Source organism: Dipodomys ordii, unplaced genomic scaffold (genome assembly GCF_000151885.1).
Source record: "Dipodomys ordii isolate 6190 unplaced genomic scaffold, Dord_2.0 Scaffold39, whole genome shotgun sequence".
Classification (NCBI taxonomy): Eukaryota; Metazoa; Chordata; class Mammalia; order Rodentia; family Heteromyidae; genus Dipodomys; species Dipodomys ordii.
Window position 1 is genome coordinate 7396268 of NW_012267255.1, and position 17564 is coordinate 7413831.

General features: G+C 35.3%; 1 protein-coding gene across 1 annotated transcript in view; it reads right to left on the reverse strand.

Moving 5' to 3' along the window:
- Positions 1-232: 232 nt before the first annotated feature.
- Positions 233-17564, reverse strand: part of Znhit6 (zinc finger, HIT-type containing 6) — a 48607-nt gene continuing 31275 nt past the window's right edge. The window contains exons 9-10 of the mRNA XM_013018209.1: positions 5425-5549; positions 233-964 (exon numbers count right to left, since the gene is read on the reverse strand). Coding sequence (XP_012873663.1) covers positions 924-964; positions 5425-5549 — 166 coding nt within the window. The 3' untranslated portion in view covers positions 233-923. The remainder of the gene's footprint in view (positions 965-5424; positions 5550-17564) is intronic.

The following is a 17564-nucleotide window of genomic DNA, read 5'->3' on the forward strand; positions in this document are numbered from 1 at the left end:
AAACTGGTCATCACATCTCTGTGAGGTAATAAGAATGGGCTAAGGAGGCACAGATTTCAGAAAATACATTTTTCTTTTTCTTTTTCTGCTGGTCTTAGTGGCTTGAACTCAGGCCCTGGTTACTGTCCTGAGCCTCTTTTTGCTGAAGGCTCTACCACTTGAGTCACAGTGCCACTTCTGGCCTTTTTTTGAGTAGTTTATTGGAGATAAGACTTTTCTGCCCAGACTGACTTTGAACCATGATCCTCAAATCTCAGCCTCCTGAGTTGCTAGCATTATAGGTGTGAGGCACTGGCACCAGGCCAGAAGATACTTTGCAGGAATAAGTACAGCCAAATTCAGTCAGTACTGATCAATGTGGAGCTGATTTTCAGAAATAAATATTAGCTACAGTAGTTAAAAGTACTTATTTGATCTTTTTACAAAACATCTCCTTGGGAGTTTTCCAAGTATAAAAAATTAAGAGGAAAAAATTACATACCAACCTCTAAGGCAATAGTGGACAACTGATAGAGACTGAGGATAAACTCTCCTCAGCTAGATCATATGCTGCAAGACATTCTTTCTAGTTCTGTTTCACCTGAGTTCCAGGGTGGTGGTTGACACAGGTGATCCGTGGGTTTGGTGTCGTACCAAACTAACAAAAAAAAAAGTCTGGCTTATAGAATTAAGCATACTAGAAACTGAAGCTTAGCATGAGCTCTACTAATCAGGTACAAAAAGAGTATGAGAAAAGGGGCCTTACAAGTCAATTAATTCAAGAGGCTATAAAATACATTTTTGCCCTCAAAGCAAGTTTCCAGTTTAATTTCTGACAAATAAATTGCAGCCAGCAACAATATCCCAATTATCCAACAACCCATCAATGTTGTCAGTGCATAATTCTCTGCAACTGTTGAGGCATCATCATCTTGCAGAACGACTCAATTTCCATTGCTAAGGTTCTTAGTAGATTCATTTTTCACTGGAATAAAAAAAAAAAGCAGTGTACAGTCAGATGTTCAAACTGTTTCTGTTTAGCCTGTTCTGTTTTTCCCTCGGCTTCCCTCCCTTCTGAGGCACAGCAACAGCACTGTTCTCTAGCACAAACCATGCCATGTTTCAGGCAGCTGGGATATACAATTCTAGCCATCATACAGGATGATGTCAGAAAGTGGCGTGAGGTAACATCCTTCCTCCTTCTGGAACACTGGAATAAATGCATAGTGTGGCTATGATTCCATATGCTTGCCACTGAAAATATCACTATTATCACACAGGCTGGCCACATGTAGCTGGAATAAAATTTTCCATGTATTTTTTAAACTTAAAATTGAGGGTTAGTATGTGTTGAATAAATGTGGGCTCAAGAGTAGCCACAAACCATCTTCTTATTCCTTTCACAGGAAAAGTGGCTCTGAGTGGAAATGGAGCTTCTTGGATGCTCTTGTAATGTCTACGGTGAACAATATTAAGTTCAAATCCCTCAGAGAAGCAAGTTCCTTAAGGGTAGAAACTGGCTTTTCTCCCCTATTATCTATCCTCATAGCATTTTTGGTGAATCAGTAAAATTCCAAGTCAGTCTGCCTTCAGCATTTTTCTGCAAAATGGACCTCTACTTCTTTTTATCATGAAACTAAAAGAAAATAGTACATAAAAACAGTTTGCTTGAAGCATCATAGTTACTCACCTCTACTGGGTACAGAAGAAAAACAGAAAGCAGAGAAGCAGGAGGACCACTTAAGGGACAACCATTTATAAAAGCTCATGCTAGAACCCTCAACCTGGACCTCTGCCTTGGATTCCAACTGGTAAGTTTTCTGGGTTTGCTGAGATTTCAGTCTGTACCAATAACCAGTTTACTGACTCCATTCTATGAGTGAGACTGAAATGAGTTTCATGTAAGATACAGATGTCTTAAAACTTAGTCTTTGAAGAGCTTCTGTAATATTACAAGTATATTGCATTCTCTGGGTTCCTCTGTACTTTATGTAGGCTCTGTCATAGCACCTACTATACTAGAAAGTGCCTGAGAATCATACTCCCCAACACCTCATGAAAGGGAAAGCAAGCATAGAAAGTATGAAGGAATGAAGGGAGAATAAATGAAAGGATTTACTGGTCTAACAAGTAGTTGATTCAAATATTCAAGTTATGGCTAGATTCCTTTTTTGGTTTTTTTTTTGTTTGTTTGTTTTGTTTTTTGGGTCCGGTTGTGGGGCCTGAACTCTGGGCCTGGGCGCTGTCCCTCAGCTCTTCAGCTCAAGGCTAGCACTCTACCACTTGAGCCACAGTGCCACTTCCGGCTTTTTTTCTTTTTGCTTATATGGTGCTGAGGAATAGAACCCAGGGCCTCATGCATGCAAGGCAAGCGCTCTACCTTCCCAATCCCCTGGATTCCTTTTTTAAAGGTAGTGGCACTTTCTAAACTTGCTATTAGAATATTAGAAAAAAATGTTTTTAACTGGTATTTTAACATAAATGGGCTGTGTAGAAAGAAGGTAGGAACATGTTCTTTTGCCTACTAAAGCCACCTAGTTTTCTTCTTTAAACAGGGCTATATTCTTTTTCTCTTAGATAAATGGATACTTTTAAGGCATTTAAATCTGCCAATCTAATTTTTGTAAACAAGAGCTGGTGAAACAAGGTATAGAATGCTTAGAACTTTCTCCCGGCTTGATTCAAGGTAATCTGTACTGTACAGCTTCAATCTAGTAGGCCACTTCAACTGCTTCATCTTTTAAAGTTAACCTTTTTCATTTTTTAAGAAGGGGGACCCCCCCCCCCCCCAAAACAACTCCCCCCAAATACTCTTGCCTATTGCCAATTAACATAGTAGAATTTCAAAAAAAAATTATGGCAGTTTACAATCGTAACAACCATCAATTGTGCAAACTATTACTTCTTAGCCCAGAAACACATTTCCCCCTAAACCAGGAAAGAGACACCTTGTATTATGAACTCAGGATCAAACCCAGCATTAGTTTTCTGGTCTTTTTTCCTCCCCTTTTTTTGTCTCTGGAAAATTTGAAGGCTAGGGGTGGGAGAATATTCTTAATAATCCCCCTTCTTCATCAAGGGTCCATCAAAGACTGCAAGAATGCACAAAGAAACAGGCCCCTTGAAGGGCTTACACACAGAAATGCAGATATAGGAAGACCTCGCATTATTCTTAAGATGTGCACTTGTGATGTGACAACCCTGGTAGGATTCTTATGTTCTGTCAGATTCTCTTTATCGCTTTGCTTTAACAGTTCCCGTAGTTCTTTGTACTGAAATTATAAATTATCTGTGCTGCTGGAAGTAAGCCCAACATCAGATACAAGCAGACAAGAAACAAATTCACTTGAAGTTCTAAGTACACTACTATAATAGTTTTTTCATTGCTTTATTACATTATTTGAATGTGCATTTCTAAATAAGGTGAAAAGAAGAGGTGTGTGCTGTATTTATATATAAAGATGGCGTTTTCCCTGGCTAATAACTCACTTTAGTGAACAATTCTCCCTGAAACCAACATTTAGAAAAAAATTAATGTGAATGATATGAAAAGTTCAAAAAACTTAAAAACCCCTAATAATTTAAGATGAAAATTCCTAATTGTTTTGAGAATATAAATTGTCCTCAAATTGTGAAAAACAAAGTCAAGGATAAGAGTGAAAAACAAAGTCAAGAATTGATATAGCAATATAAGGCTCTGAGTTTAAAACTCCAGAACTATCAAAAGTAAATAAATCAAACATAGGGTAAGACATCCATGAAAACTTCATGTTTGCTAATTAAAACTGTGTGTCAATAAACCATGAACTATGTAGAGTGTTACTTTTTTTTTGTTGTTGGTAGTGGGGCCTGAAATCTGGGCCTGAGCGCCGTCCCTCAGCTCTTCAGCTCAAGGCTAGCGCTCTACCAATTGAGCCACAGCGCCTACTTCTGGCCTTTTCTGTTTATGTGTTGTTGAGGAATCGAACCCAAGGCTTCATGCATGTGAGGCAAGTACTCTACCACTGAGCTACATTCCCAACCCCAGAGTGTTACCTTTTTTTTTTGTTTTAATAGTAAAAATACTGTACAGAGGGGTCACAGTTACATGAGTAAGTTAATGAGTACATTTACTATCGAGCATTGTTACCTCCTCCTTTGTTTTTCATCTACCATCCCTTCCCTCCCCATCTCACCAACTCCCACCCTTCTCCCTGGCCCCAGCCGCAAGTTGTAAAGTTTGTTTTCAACATAGTGTCTTGTACATCTCATTGTTACAATGGGTCAACCTATATCCTTATTTATAAGCATTTTGTTATTTTCCTTCCCCTCCCCAAACGAGAAAAATGTATATACAAGATATAGGGCACTGACATCAAATACAGTAAAAACAGGGGTTATCATGGGGGAAGAACATACAAGAAAAACAACAACAAAAAAATCACATAGTACATTTTAAATATGTTAAAAACAATAGCAAGCAAGTGTCCCTATCTTGGGGTTCATTTCACTTAACATCATCTTATATGGTCATATGTACATAGATTTTGACCTTTTTTGCTTGTCCTAGACTTATACTAGCTATTGCAAATAAGGGAAACCATGGGACCTATGTTTCTTTGGGCCTGGCTTACTTAGCTTAATGTATTTTTTCCAAGTCTTTCCATTTCCTAACAAATGGAGCGATGTCATTCTTTCTGGTGGAGGCATAGAATTCCATTGTAATAAATATACCACATTTTCTTGATCCATTCATCTACTTTTTTGAAAACAGAAATCTTCCTAAGAAAAGGATTCTATGTTCCTGTAGAGTTTGTCACAATGAAACTTGGCCTGTATATATATAGCTACTGGTTTTAAGGTGAGTAATCCTCACTGTTTAAAAAAAATTACTGAATTTTAGTTTATCTTCTAGAATCTTGCGTTGACACATACTTAATTTAGTAAGTCACTGAAAATATGGAAAACTAATTTTATGCAATAAAAGTTTATGTGTACCTTTTCCAATTCTAATACTTCCCTATGTGGTCAAAGAAACTTCAAAGGAAATAAAGCCAATGTGCTTGAGAAGGGAGATAAAGGGTCAATACAATGGCACAAACACAGCGAAATGCAGCCCTAAATTTATATATAATGTTATCCCTTGCTATAGAATAGGATACTAAATAAGATACTAAACTTTGTAATCCCTCATTTTTATAAATCTCAATAGTTATAACTGGGGAGTAAATTTTTCTAATTACAGAAAACTCTAATAAGATAAAAATGTCCTTTTATAGTTGTTCATTTGTTATATTCATTTAAAACCAGTATTACAAGCTTATATATTTCCAAACAGGACAGAAGTAGTAACAATAGCTATCAGGTAAATTTTTAAAAAATTGCAAATGTACTAGAAGTAAGGGTAGTCATGCAATTGCTTTAGTTGTTTTAGTCTAAGCATTGTAGGAACAACTTTATACTTACCTTGGGAAAGAATTTTCATGTCATCATTAAATCCTTTTAGTACTATGTGTAATGTTGGATATTCAATAATCACTTTGTTTCTCAAGTTGTCTAGAAGACTTTTATGAGGATCCAGTTCATAATATCTTGTTAATAAAAAACAAAAACGCCTTTAGCATTCAAATTACGCATAATGTCTTATATTACAAAATTTAAAAGATGACTAATTCAGTTTTTTTTGTTGTTGTTGGTCGTGGGGCTTGAACTCTGGGCCTGGGCGCTGTCCCTCAGCTCTTCAGCTCAAGGCGAGCGCTCTACCACTTGAGCTACAGCGCCACTTTCCGGTTTATTGGAGATAGGAGTCTCACGGTCTCTCCTGCCCGGGCTGGCGTTGAACCACGATCCTCAGATCTCAGCCTCCTGAGTAGCTAGGATTACAGGCGTGAGCCACCAGCGCCCGGCAAAAGATGACTAATGCAGTAGTTACTTCCTTATAATGTAAATTTAGTGCCCCCTAAGAAAATCAGGTTAAAGAGCTGGTAGTTTGTAGGTTCTAAACATAATACAACCAACTAAAACTGCTTTCAGAATAAAAAAGAGAAAAAAAGAATTTTAAAAAGGAAGATAAATGAAACCCCTTTGTACAATTAATATATACTAATGAAAAAGAGGAAAATGATCACATCTGTAATACTAGCTACTCCAGAGGTCTGAGTTCATGGTTCAAAGCCAACCTGGGCAAGAAAGTCATGAGACTCTTCTCTCCAATTAGCAGCAAAACTCCAGAAGTAGAGCTGAGGCTTAATGGTTAGAGTAATAGCCTTGAGCAATAAAGCTCAGGAATAGCGCTCAGGCCTTGAGTTCAAGCCCAGGATCCCCACTCCCTGCCACACTCACACCACAGGAGAAAAAGAAAAGTGTGAAAAAAGTATACCAAACTTTTGGATAACAGGTAAGTGCTAAAGTAAGTCACTATATTAAGGAATAAGACTTATTCAATATGTCCATGTTTAACAAGTCCTGAATTTTTCTTAGAACAATAACAGGGAAAAATCAAAAATTTTCAAATATATTGACTTTGAACCTCAGAAGAAAAACAACTATTATATGATAGTTGTTTTAACTGGCTATTAAATTAACAAGTATTTGTTAAGGTGTAAAGTCCTTAAATTGATAGTTAAAAAAGTTTGAGTTAAACTAAGAATGCATTTCCTTATTCTCTTCTTGCTTTCTGGGGTGAAAGAGAAAAGGACAGAATTTCAGTTGGCTCACTAGTAGTGGCATATGGAAATATGTTGACTTGTGAATATCATGTCAGAGAAGATAAAAGTTGAGAACATCTTCACTTTGTGGTGCTGAAGTTCTCCAGTGTCTGTTGCTATCAATGACAGATCATACTCATATAAAAATATTCTTCCATGGGAGACTTAGCTGACAACTGAAACTCTACCCTTTTCTTCCTTGCTAAAGAAAGCATACTAGACTACAAGTGTACAAAATTTGCCAGTGGCTCATGCCTGTAATCCTAGCTACTAAGGAGGCTGAGAGCTGAGGATTACAGTTCAGAGTGAGCCCGAGCAGGAAAAGTCCGTGAGACTTTTATCTCCAATATACCACCAGAAAACTGGAAGTGGTGCTGTGGCTCAAGAGGTAGAGTGCTAGCCTTGACCTGATTAACTGAGGGACAGTGCCCAGACCCAGAGTTCAAGCCCCATGACCAGCAAAAACAAAACAACCTCCTCAACCCCCAAAATTTGGTGCTTATTTCAGACTATTCATTCTACCCCAAAATTTAAATATTAATTTTAGAATTATAGAATTATGTTGAAGAGAAAGTTGAATTGAAAAATAATTCAGTTTTCTAATTCAGCTTTTCCCATTTCTCAGAGACCAGAGAATGCATATATCATGCTTTTCCTTGGGTAACATAATACAGATGTGCCTAAGATATTTTAAAAGTGGTTCCAGCATGCAAGGATTATATGCTTCTCATCTTTAAAACATTATTTTCTTTTGAAATAAGAAGTATTAAAAAACCCCACCATAATTACATAAGGATTACATTAGATACCTAAGTATAAAATTACAGAGTAAATTATAAAATTTAAATAATTACATTCTTCTTAGGAGAAAGTAAAATTTCAATTCTCAAACAGGAGCTTTTCAAGCATTATCCTGAAAACATTTGCAATAACTTATCTTCTGCACACTTCAACTGAATCAAGGTTTGTTTTTTGTTTGTTTGTTTGTTTTTTTTGCAATTCCTGGGGCTTGAACTCTGGTGTGCTCAAAGCTATTGCTCTACCACTTGAGCCACAGTGCCACTTCCAGCTTTTTCTTAGTTTATTGGAGATAAGACTTTCCTGCTCAGGCTGGCTTGGAACTGTAAGCTAGGATTACTGATTAGCTAGGATTACAGGCGTGAGCTAGGATTACTCATTTCAATATATATCAATGTTTTAGGTAGTTTATTTTTGTAAAAAACAAGAGTTCTTCAAAAGCCACATGGGAATCAGAATCTAATATTAATGTTTTTACAGTGTAAAATATGTCCTTATAAATGTTCAAAGATAACATAAAAACTACTAGCATGTAACAAGTTGCATGCTTTCAATCTTAAAACTGTAAGGACTATACTTATTATTTATAAAATTAGGTCCTGTTTTATATTTTATGTACCAAGTAGGCATACATAAAACACTTAGGATGCAAAGGTTTCAGAGGCTTGTCAATGATTTTAAAAACATTTTACTCAAGTACTATGAAAAATTGGGATGACAAGTGGTTTTTGTCAGAACCATTGGGTTTTAGTGCTTACCCTAAATTGTTGCAAACTCTTATCATGGATAACTGAAAAAATAGACCAGTTCCGGGCTTGAAATCAGAAGCTCATGCTGTTTTATTTCTCAAAGCTGATGCTCTACACTTTAGGTCATGCCTCCAGTCTGGCATTTCCTGGTTAATTTGAGAAGTAGTTTCATGGACTTTAATGCCTCAATTGGTTTTGGACAGAGATTCTCTAAGTCTTATTCTCCTAAGTAGGAAGGATTCAAGTGTGAACCATTGTAGCCTAGCCAGTGCTGAATTTCATTAAGTTAGTTAACTTATAAGCCATAGCTCCCTCACTTGTTGATGGAAGAGTTCTGAATTATTTTTTTTCAGCTGAAAATTCTGAATTTCTCAGATTCTTCTCCTATTGCTGGTTACTCTTAATATACTATTAATAGCTGCCAGTGATTTGAAAGGACATTATGGAAACCTCTCATCCAGAAAGGCTATCAGCACATAAAGGACTCAGACTTATTTAAAGGTAGCAGTAATATTTAGTGGTTAAAGTCCTGCATTAAAGTTCTGGTTTTGTCACTCACTATGACTCTAGTTCCCAGTGTTCATAGCACCACTTTAGAGTTATAGTGAGGGGTCAGCAATGAATTATAGAAGCTGCTAAATAACTTCATTTGTGTTCATTTAAAATAATATTACAAACTTTAAGGCAAGTCACTGGATTTTGTTGGTAACAAAGAATGACATTTACTATGTAAGCATATCTTCATCTTTATACATATTTTGAATATAAGTATAGCCATAAAAATTTCAGTACAACCTTCAGTTATTTTACTAACATTTATTTTCAAGAGTCTACAAGTATTTGGAATGTTTCTGCTCCCATAATGCCAAGGCAAGTTTTAAGGTTTTAGACTGCCTACAATGTCAAGACTTTAGCTTCTTTGCAAGCCATTAAGTTACTGGATCCTCAGAGGGATAGCTTTATCTTTTTGAAATTCTCACCAACTCTGGAATTTCTATCAACTGAATGACCCTGCTGCCATAAGACAAACCACTTATGTTTGGAAGAATTAAGATACCAACATTTGTCTTTTGTCTTAGCCTCAGGGACCTGTCAGCCCTTTCCTCTTGCTATTTCACTTGTCCTCATAGGCTCACTGGTGACCCTGCTCTAGGCAGCTTCACAGGGGATTATGAGGGCAGCATGGCTAAGGAGGCTAAACAGGTGTTACAGTGACTGACATTATATAAATAAAGTTGTCCTGATACTCAAGGGTATCCTTTTAATTTTGGCTGTTACTTTCAAAGAAACCTGCTAAGTTGCTGAACTTCTTTTTCTGGATTTCTAATTTTATTAGCAAATTAGAATATCTTCTTTTTCTTTTCATAATTCAAAGAAAATACAGATTTAGAAAGCGTCTGAGAGTCAAACTATTTTATTTTCAGTGACACTCCTTGGATCATTATTCCTTTGCCCCCTAGATTATACTAGGATTAAGTTTGAATTTTCCTAAAAACTAATAATAATAATAAAAATCTCAAGGCCAAGGTATTTTTTCACCACAAAACTAAGTTGCCAAATGAGGTAATCACCAGGTTTCCCCAGCTCTAACATTCTACAGTTTTTGATATGTAGCTGTCAAAGGTAGCACTTAACTTATATTCAAGTATAGTTTATCAATTTAGGTTTCTACAATTAACTGGTTCCAAAAGGACAAAGGTGAACCTTTGTTATTATTTTTATTATTATTATTTTTTAAATAGCCCATGATACAGTATAAATCAGTTTATTGCTATCTGATATCTAAATTTAGGTTTTTAAAGTATGGTTCAGTCTGGCATAATGGTATTCAGCAAGATTGTGGAATGAATTTTAAACCAAACATTTTAGATTCATCTTTACCATATTCCTTTAATGTAACACAAAAGTAAAATACTATACACCTCAATAAAACTGACTTTGAAAATCCAAGTGAAAAGGAAAGCAGATTGTGGTTAATACTTAGAATAACAGGTAATGTCAAAAAACAGGTAATCTCAAAACACATTAAGTCCACTAATTCTTAAGTATTCTTAAACTTAAAAAGGTCCAAAACCATTAGAACCATCTGATCAAAGTTAATTTTTCTTACACAGATCATACATACTAAACATGGAGTTAGGTCATGAATTGTGTAGTACATATACCTCAACTGACAAAGTTCACTAACTAGCTCAGAACTGCACTATAAGCTACCCTTGACTACCATGACTATGGAGATATAATAAAATGAGCACTTATACATTAAAAAACATATTTTTTACAAGGGGCTTTTCTGATTCTCATAGGTAATTTCCTTGTTATCCAGAAGCTTGGATTTCAGTCTTACCATTAGAGACATGACTTCCTAAGGGATTCAAGGTTTCCTCTTTGGCATAATGGTAGGAAAAATATCTACTCATGGCTTTATAAAGATTAAATATAACAGGTGAAAATGTTTTCAAAGTGTAAACTGCTAAACTAGTAGCAATGAGATTTTATAGTCCAAAAGTACCCATAGCAGGGGAATGACATACTTGTCAGGAATTAACATTTATGAACCATGATGAAACTAGTTAGTAGAAAAAGCATGCGCTTTTGTAAACAAACAGACCTAAATTCAACTCTTGGTCACATACCTGTAACTTGGTTTGTGTATGGTTCCAATCTTGTAGGATATATATACATACATATATATATATATATATATATGTATATGTGTATATATTACTTGCTTTATTGGAATCCATGCATGTTAAAATGTTAAATATAGTGCCTGGCATTTATCCTTCAATTAATTTCTCAAATTTACTCAGTATCTACTACGTACAGGTAGTGTGCTAAGTAACAGTTTGCAGAAGTAAATTTCACCATTTGAGTGCCAGAAAAACAAACAAGTACTGCATCTCAGTGTAGAAAGTGTCAGTACAGAAATCCAAAGCTACATAGATAGGCAGTAAAACATTTTCCCTTATTCTAAAACCACATCCAAAGGTTCTGTCAGGCTGAGCATACTTTTTGTATGTTTGCACTCGATCTGCTTAATCCTAGCTACCAACAAGAATCTTTAATTGGTCATTCCTGCTTTTCTATCCTCATTTTATTGAGATATAGTTGACAATCTATATTTAGAATTACAATATTTCAGATATGTGATTTGATAGTGACCATTATATCTACAATGTATAAAATGATATCATAATCAAGTTTATTTATCTATCACATTATATTTCTGTTGGTGAGAACATTTAACCATTATCCTCCTGGCAAATTGTTTTTACTGTTCAATATAGTAATTAATGGTTTTTCTCTCATGCACTTTCTTCTTAGTAATATAGGAAATTTTAATTAGGTATTCTTGTGAACCAACCCTTTATTCCTATGGAACTAAGTTGAATGCTACAGCCTGAGCAGTACGAATTCCAACATACTCTATTCTTACAAGGATGTATCACTTTGTAAAATACAATTCATCTTTTCCAAGAAACTTTTGTTTAAGGGTCTTGAATTAACTACATCATAGAATGATGCTATTTTAGGGTTGTCAGGAATCTCTTACATTCTTTTGATCTTCCTGGTGAGCACAATAGGACTGTAAAAAGCATTACTCACAGTAACTCAAAAAAATCCAAGTTGGGACATATATAGGGGCAGACCTGTTGCTGAGTTCCTATATTTGGCTATTTGCTTATACATTCCTTGCTCACTGAACAAACATTCCAGACACGGTTCTGATACCACAAGGACCAGCATGAAATATAAGGTATTTATCAGAGGTAAAAGACAAAAGGCTTTCTAGAAAAAAGTATGTGGAATGTAGAGAGAATATACAAGAGTCTATAGTACTGAGCCGAGAGTGCAGATGGCAATATACACAGAATTCAGAGCTGCTTGGCTGTTTATAATCATAAACTACAGTAAGGTATCTGGTTAGAGTAGAGGCTGCTTCTGTTTGGCTACGATTAAATATCTATTGAGAATAGAATGTGGATACAGAATAGTCTGTGATGTAACTAGAATGGATAAATTTAGTAGATTAACACTAAGTTGAGAGTTAAAGTATTCCTCAAAATTTTAGAGAAAACTCTCACTTGGTATTTCAGTCCCCCAAACAATAATCAAAATAGAACACATTTGAAATGAGATTACTGATAGGAAACTGACCACCATTCCATCTTGGATTTATTCTTCCAGACAGCCACTCAAAGTTTAAATCCATCAAGACTTCTTCGTTTACATCTATTATGTTAACATTCACCCAGCTGTGCCTGAGCTGTGCTTCAGCTTCCCTAGAGTTACATTTAGAATTCTTAGGATAAAAGCAAATTAAGAAGAATGTCACATGTAAAGTCTATTCCTTCCAGGAGGAGCATCATTGCTGGAGATAATAAAAATGTTTGGTGTCTTAGTCTATATATTTTCTTTTATTTAAAAAATGTGTATAGATGGACATTCTTTAGGTTGACTCTACCATTTTCTAGTTCTTGAATATCTCACTCCTTTTGTTCTAGAATCTAGATATTAAATATGGTTAAAGGTTAATGCCTACTGATTTCAGTAATGCTCATCCTACTTGAAAAATAATTAATAATCCCCTAAATCAGTACAACCAAAGAACTGTGGTTGGGATTTATATAATCTAAGAACATGCTTCATGGCCGCTTATGACACCAAGAAGCATGTACTATAGCGAAAAGAACTTATCTGCCTGCTTTGGATGCAGGCAGGTCTACATTCTAGAGTCTACCATTGAGAGGGTCCTTATAGGCGAGTGGGTCAGTATAGGTGAGTCTCGCCATGCAATTATAGTACATGTATAATGAATATACAACATAAAATAATTACAGTGTATACATAGTACTCAGTATCTCGGTAGTAAGGTCATCAATGATATTTATATTACCCTCCTGGAAAATATTTTTGCATGCCTATGTTTGGGGATACCTCACATATAACATAAAGCAACTCTGGAAAACAATGACACTCTTGTATAGCTTTTAAAAGATACCCACAATTTCAACTGGACTTTTCTTAAGTATCTACATCAGAATCTCAACAAGATAGCAATTTGGTATCAATATTATTCATTTTATACTACAAACAAGTCCTCTTAACAGAAATACTTCCATCCCAATTTTCTACAGAATTTTATCCAAAACATTCTTATAATTGCACATCTTGTATAGATTAAACGATCATTGTATCTCTCCAACAAAGTGTGTGTATTAAAATTTTTATTTTATTATGTATGGCAAAGGCTTTAAATGTTGAAATTTCTTCTGGACTGAATCATTTTAACTACAGGCAGTAATTAGTATTATTGCAAACATTTTTAAGTAAAAATTTCCTGGATGCACCTCTTAGTATAATGGAGCATTGATGATACATCTTCTGCTAGAGTCAAACATGCTTACTATTGATTTTTAGATTTGTTTCCTCTTCTATTTATCAATTTGGTACTCATTAACAAAGTCAAATTCCAAGACAAAAACAAGATGAAGTTTAATAAAGCCTTCTAGAGAGTGAACTCTGGGTCTATTCACCAGTTACTTTAGGATTTGCCAAAATGGCAGAAATAATTTCTGGCTATGTATGTAAGATAGGACATCTTGGAAATGCTGAAACATTTTCAGTGTTCTCTAATATACCCCTAATTCTGTATCATTATGTCAAAATAATCTTAGCTTTAAAGAAGCTCATCTTTCTAATATCAGAAGTTTTAAAATCCTAACTTGTAACATTTATTACAAATTACCTATTCAGAAATCCTCAAATATACATTTTCAATTATTTCTTTCTAAGCCTAAAACAAGATCACCTAATTTCCCATTTCTACTTCAATTAGACAAATAGTAGAGACAAATATCTTTGTGGATGTAAAATGTGATTTAAAGTACCCATTTCTGGTAGAATGATACATTTCTTCATACAAATTTAATTACTCAAGTGAATAAATATCCACTAAACAGAAACTATGTTAGACATGTTATGAGTTCCAAAAATGTCATGAAGGAGTTCACCTTTCCTGGCTCATGTTTTTGAAAGTATAGTACTAAAAATAACTGATCAGTATGCTCAGAGATTGCAAAAAAAAACATCCCCAAACAATAACAATAATAACCCCAGGGCGTCTGTGGGTGGGCTGGAAACTTACATTTCCAGCAAGCATCCCAGATAACTGAAATCTGACAAGCACTGTTCTAAGGAGAGAGTATGCACTCAGCTTTATCGTAAGAGGACTCTGGGCTAGCTAAAAAGCAAAAAGTGATTTTGTATGCATGTGAGGCAGGCAGGAGATCTGGCTATTAGAATTATCTAGGACTGAGAGCTGGTGTCTTAGCAGGCAGAGCTGAGCCTTAGAACCTGAGCAAATAAGTGAGTCAGAAGGTTAGTTCTGCTCTAAGACAGTCTTTGCTTGCTAGTAAGTAGATGCTACTGAAAGCAGGGGGATAAGTAGGTCTAGTGGGGCCTTATCTGTGGCTTTACATAGGAAAAATGTTTGAGTTTAGTCTATACCTCTAGTTTTATATGGAAGCAGAATGAGAAATAACTGATTCATGCTTCAATTAAAAAAAAATCTTCAAGGTTCAGTAAAGATGCTGATGCCCTGCCCTTGGGCACTCTATCCTAATTACTTATCTAGTATAGTACTACCAAAGGAACAATCTATGTAACCCTAGGTTTAATACTGTGGGCACATGGAAGACTCAATGACTACTACCCGAATGAACAAAAAATGAAGTCTGGCCAAAGTATATTTAAAGTTCAGTGATCAATAAAATTTTTTTTAAAGCCAAACTATTCACTAAGCAAAATTCAGTCCATTGTGTAAAAATAAAGTATTACTAGAACAAGGTTATATCCTTTGTTTATACAGTCTGTAACTGCTCATATGCTGTAATGGCAGAGTTGGTTCACAGAATTTGTCTCAATTTGTTTCTGGAAAATTATTCCGTCAATAAATAAAAATAAAATCTAGGCTTAAAAAATAAGGTTTGGACAGAGACAAAGTATGCAGTTCAAAAAATCCTTTAGTTAGCAACTAAGTACCCAACATAACATCTGCCTTGGAACAGTGCCTTGTAATACCCAAGTTCAAAGCCATTTGTTTACTCTCTGAAAACAGAAAGGTAGTAATGAACAGTGGCCAAAGGGTAAATGTAGCTTTATTCACAGCAACACCTTAATGACTAATCTCTGCCACAGGGATATACATTCCACCAGGGCGGAAATGCTTTTCTTTACTGCTGCAGCCCCAATGTCTAGACAAGAACCTGAAAGTTCATGGATATTCCCTAGAGTGCTTGTTGAATGAACAAAGAGATTGAGGCTGGGACAGAGGATCTGCCTAGAGAGCAAGACCATGCCTCAAAAAAAGTCAAATTTAAGCACTATGTATTTTGGAAAGAAAACTTCCAAACAGATTATCAGCAAATTTCTTAAAGTAGATCTGCATGCTCTATGACCACAACCTAAAAAGGAAAGGCAGAACTAAAGACCCTAGGAAATATTTAAGTTTGCTGTAGCTTATCAAGCGACATTTGCCACAAACCATCCAGAAATGGAAAACAAAACCAATAGGAATTGGTAACATCAAGAATGTTATAAATAGTATGATGTATTTAAAATGAAACAGCCACAAAGCAACTGCACATTTCAGCCTTCAGAGGAATTTTTAGGAAATAATAAAAATCCTATTTAATGTATTTATCTCAAATTAGAGACAAACATTTTATAATCTATAAAAATGTTCTTCAGGCTAGCTGGCTCACGCCTATAATCCTAGCTACTTAGGAGGCTGAGATCTGAGGATCGTGGTTCAAAGCTAGTCCAGGCAGGAAAGTCCGTGAGATTCTAATCTCCAATAAACCATCAGCAAACCAGAAGTGGCACTGTGGCTCAAGTGATCAGAGTGCTAGCCTTGAGCTAAAGAGCTGAGGGATAGCACCCAGGCCTGGAGTTAATTCAAGTCTAACTACTGACCAAAAAAAAAAAAAAAAAGTTCTTCTGATGTTCACTGAGTATATTTTACTGTAAAGATATAACTGTAATTACATATACAACCAAATGGAAATGTTCACCTTATTCTGAATGTATTTTAGAGAACACTGAGGCTTCAATGCCCTTTGAATTAAAGAAAAAAAAAACTCTACATCTAAATCTATCTCTACACTTTTTCTAATTTCATTCATAACACTCATACAACTGGGAGGTTCTTTAGAAATTAGCCTAAGTATGTCTTGAGACTGACTAATAATCATGAATGTAAGAACAAATTTAGATGCATCTTTAGGAGAAAAGATCTAGCAACTGGAATTTTTGACATTATTACCTTCAAACAATCAGTACTCAGAGTTAAATAGCATGAAAATGTTAAATCAAAATTCCTGGCCTGGGCTCTAAGTGTTTTTCCCTTCCTCTCGTTTAGTGTTTTCATGTATTTAGTAAATCCAGAGAACACATTTTTACTTTTTTTAAAAAGTAAATCTGGATAATGCAAAGTCAAAGTACTTTTCATGTTAGCCGGTGTTAGGGGGTTAGTATCAAGACAGTGTCTACAAGGTATTCCTTATAGTTAATACTACTCATTTACTATCTAGCATTTCCTCCCCTTCCAGGATTAAAAGGCTCATAATTCAAGGCCCACAAGGGTTCTCTTTTCTACACTAAAAGAGAAAGGTTATAAAATTAGAGAAAGTTAAGGACCTTAAAGGAAAATTTATTAGAGAAGTTGTGTATATCGAGGTAGGTTGTCTGACCATTTCAGTGCAGGTCTTTGATTGTTTTTTGGTTTAGGTTATTCCCCCTCAACACCCTACCCCACCCTGCCATGCCCCGTAGACTCTTAAAACAAGTATTACTAATTTGACTGATGTCTTTCTGAGTTCTGGTCATTTTGCTCAGCTCTGACAAACTCAGACTTTTATCTGCTTTGCCACTTCAAGGAGAGCACATACTTCTAAGTTAAAATAAATGCTATCTGGGGGCTAGCAATCATATATTATAAACTACATTTACCTTTTATCAGACATATTTTGATTTCCTTGAATTCTCAAAAAAGATTATTCTGCTCAAGAGTCAAGTTAACTGGTTCAGTAAGCTGGCACATTTCTTCATTAGACAAAGCTCAATTTAACCTTTCAGTTAAGAGAGGATAAATTGGATATAACCTTTCTTTATTATTCTTGCTGTCTTTATTGTGTTTACAGTATTGGGGATTCAACTCAGTCTTGGGCTTGCACTCTACAACTTGAGCTACAAACCTAGTCTATGGAAGGAAATAAAATGAAAACAAACAAAAACAAAGAAACCAAAATAAAACAACTAACCAATCAAAGAAACAAAATAAACACCA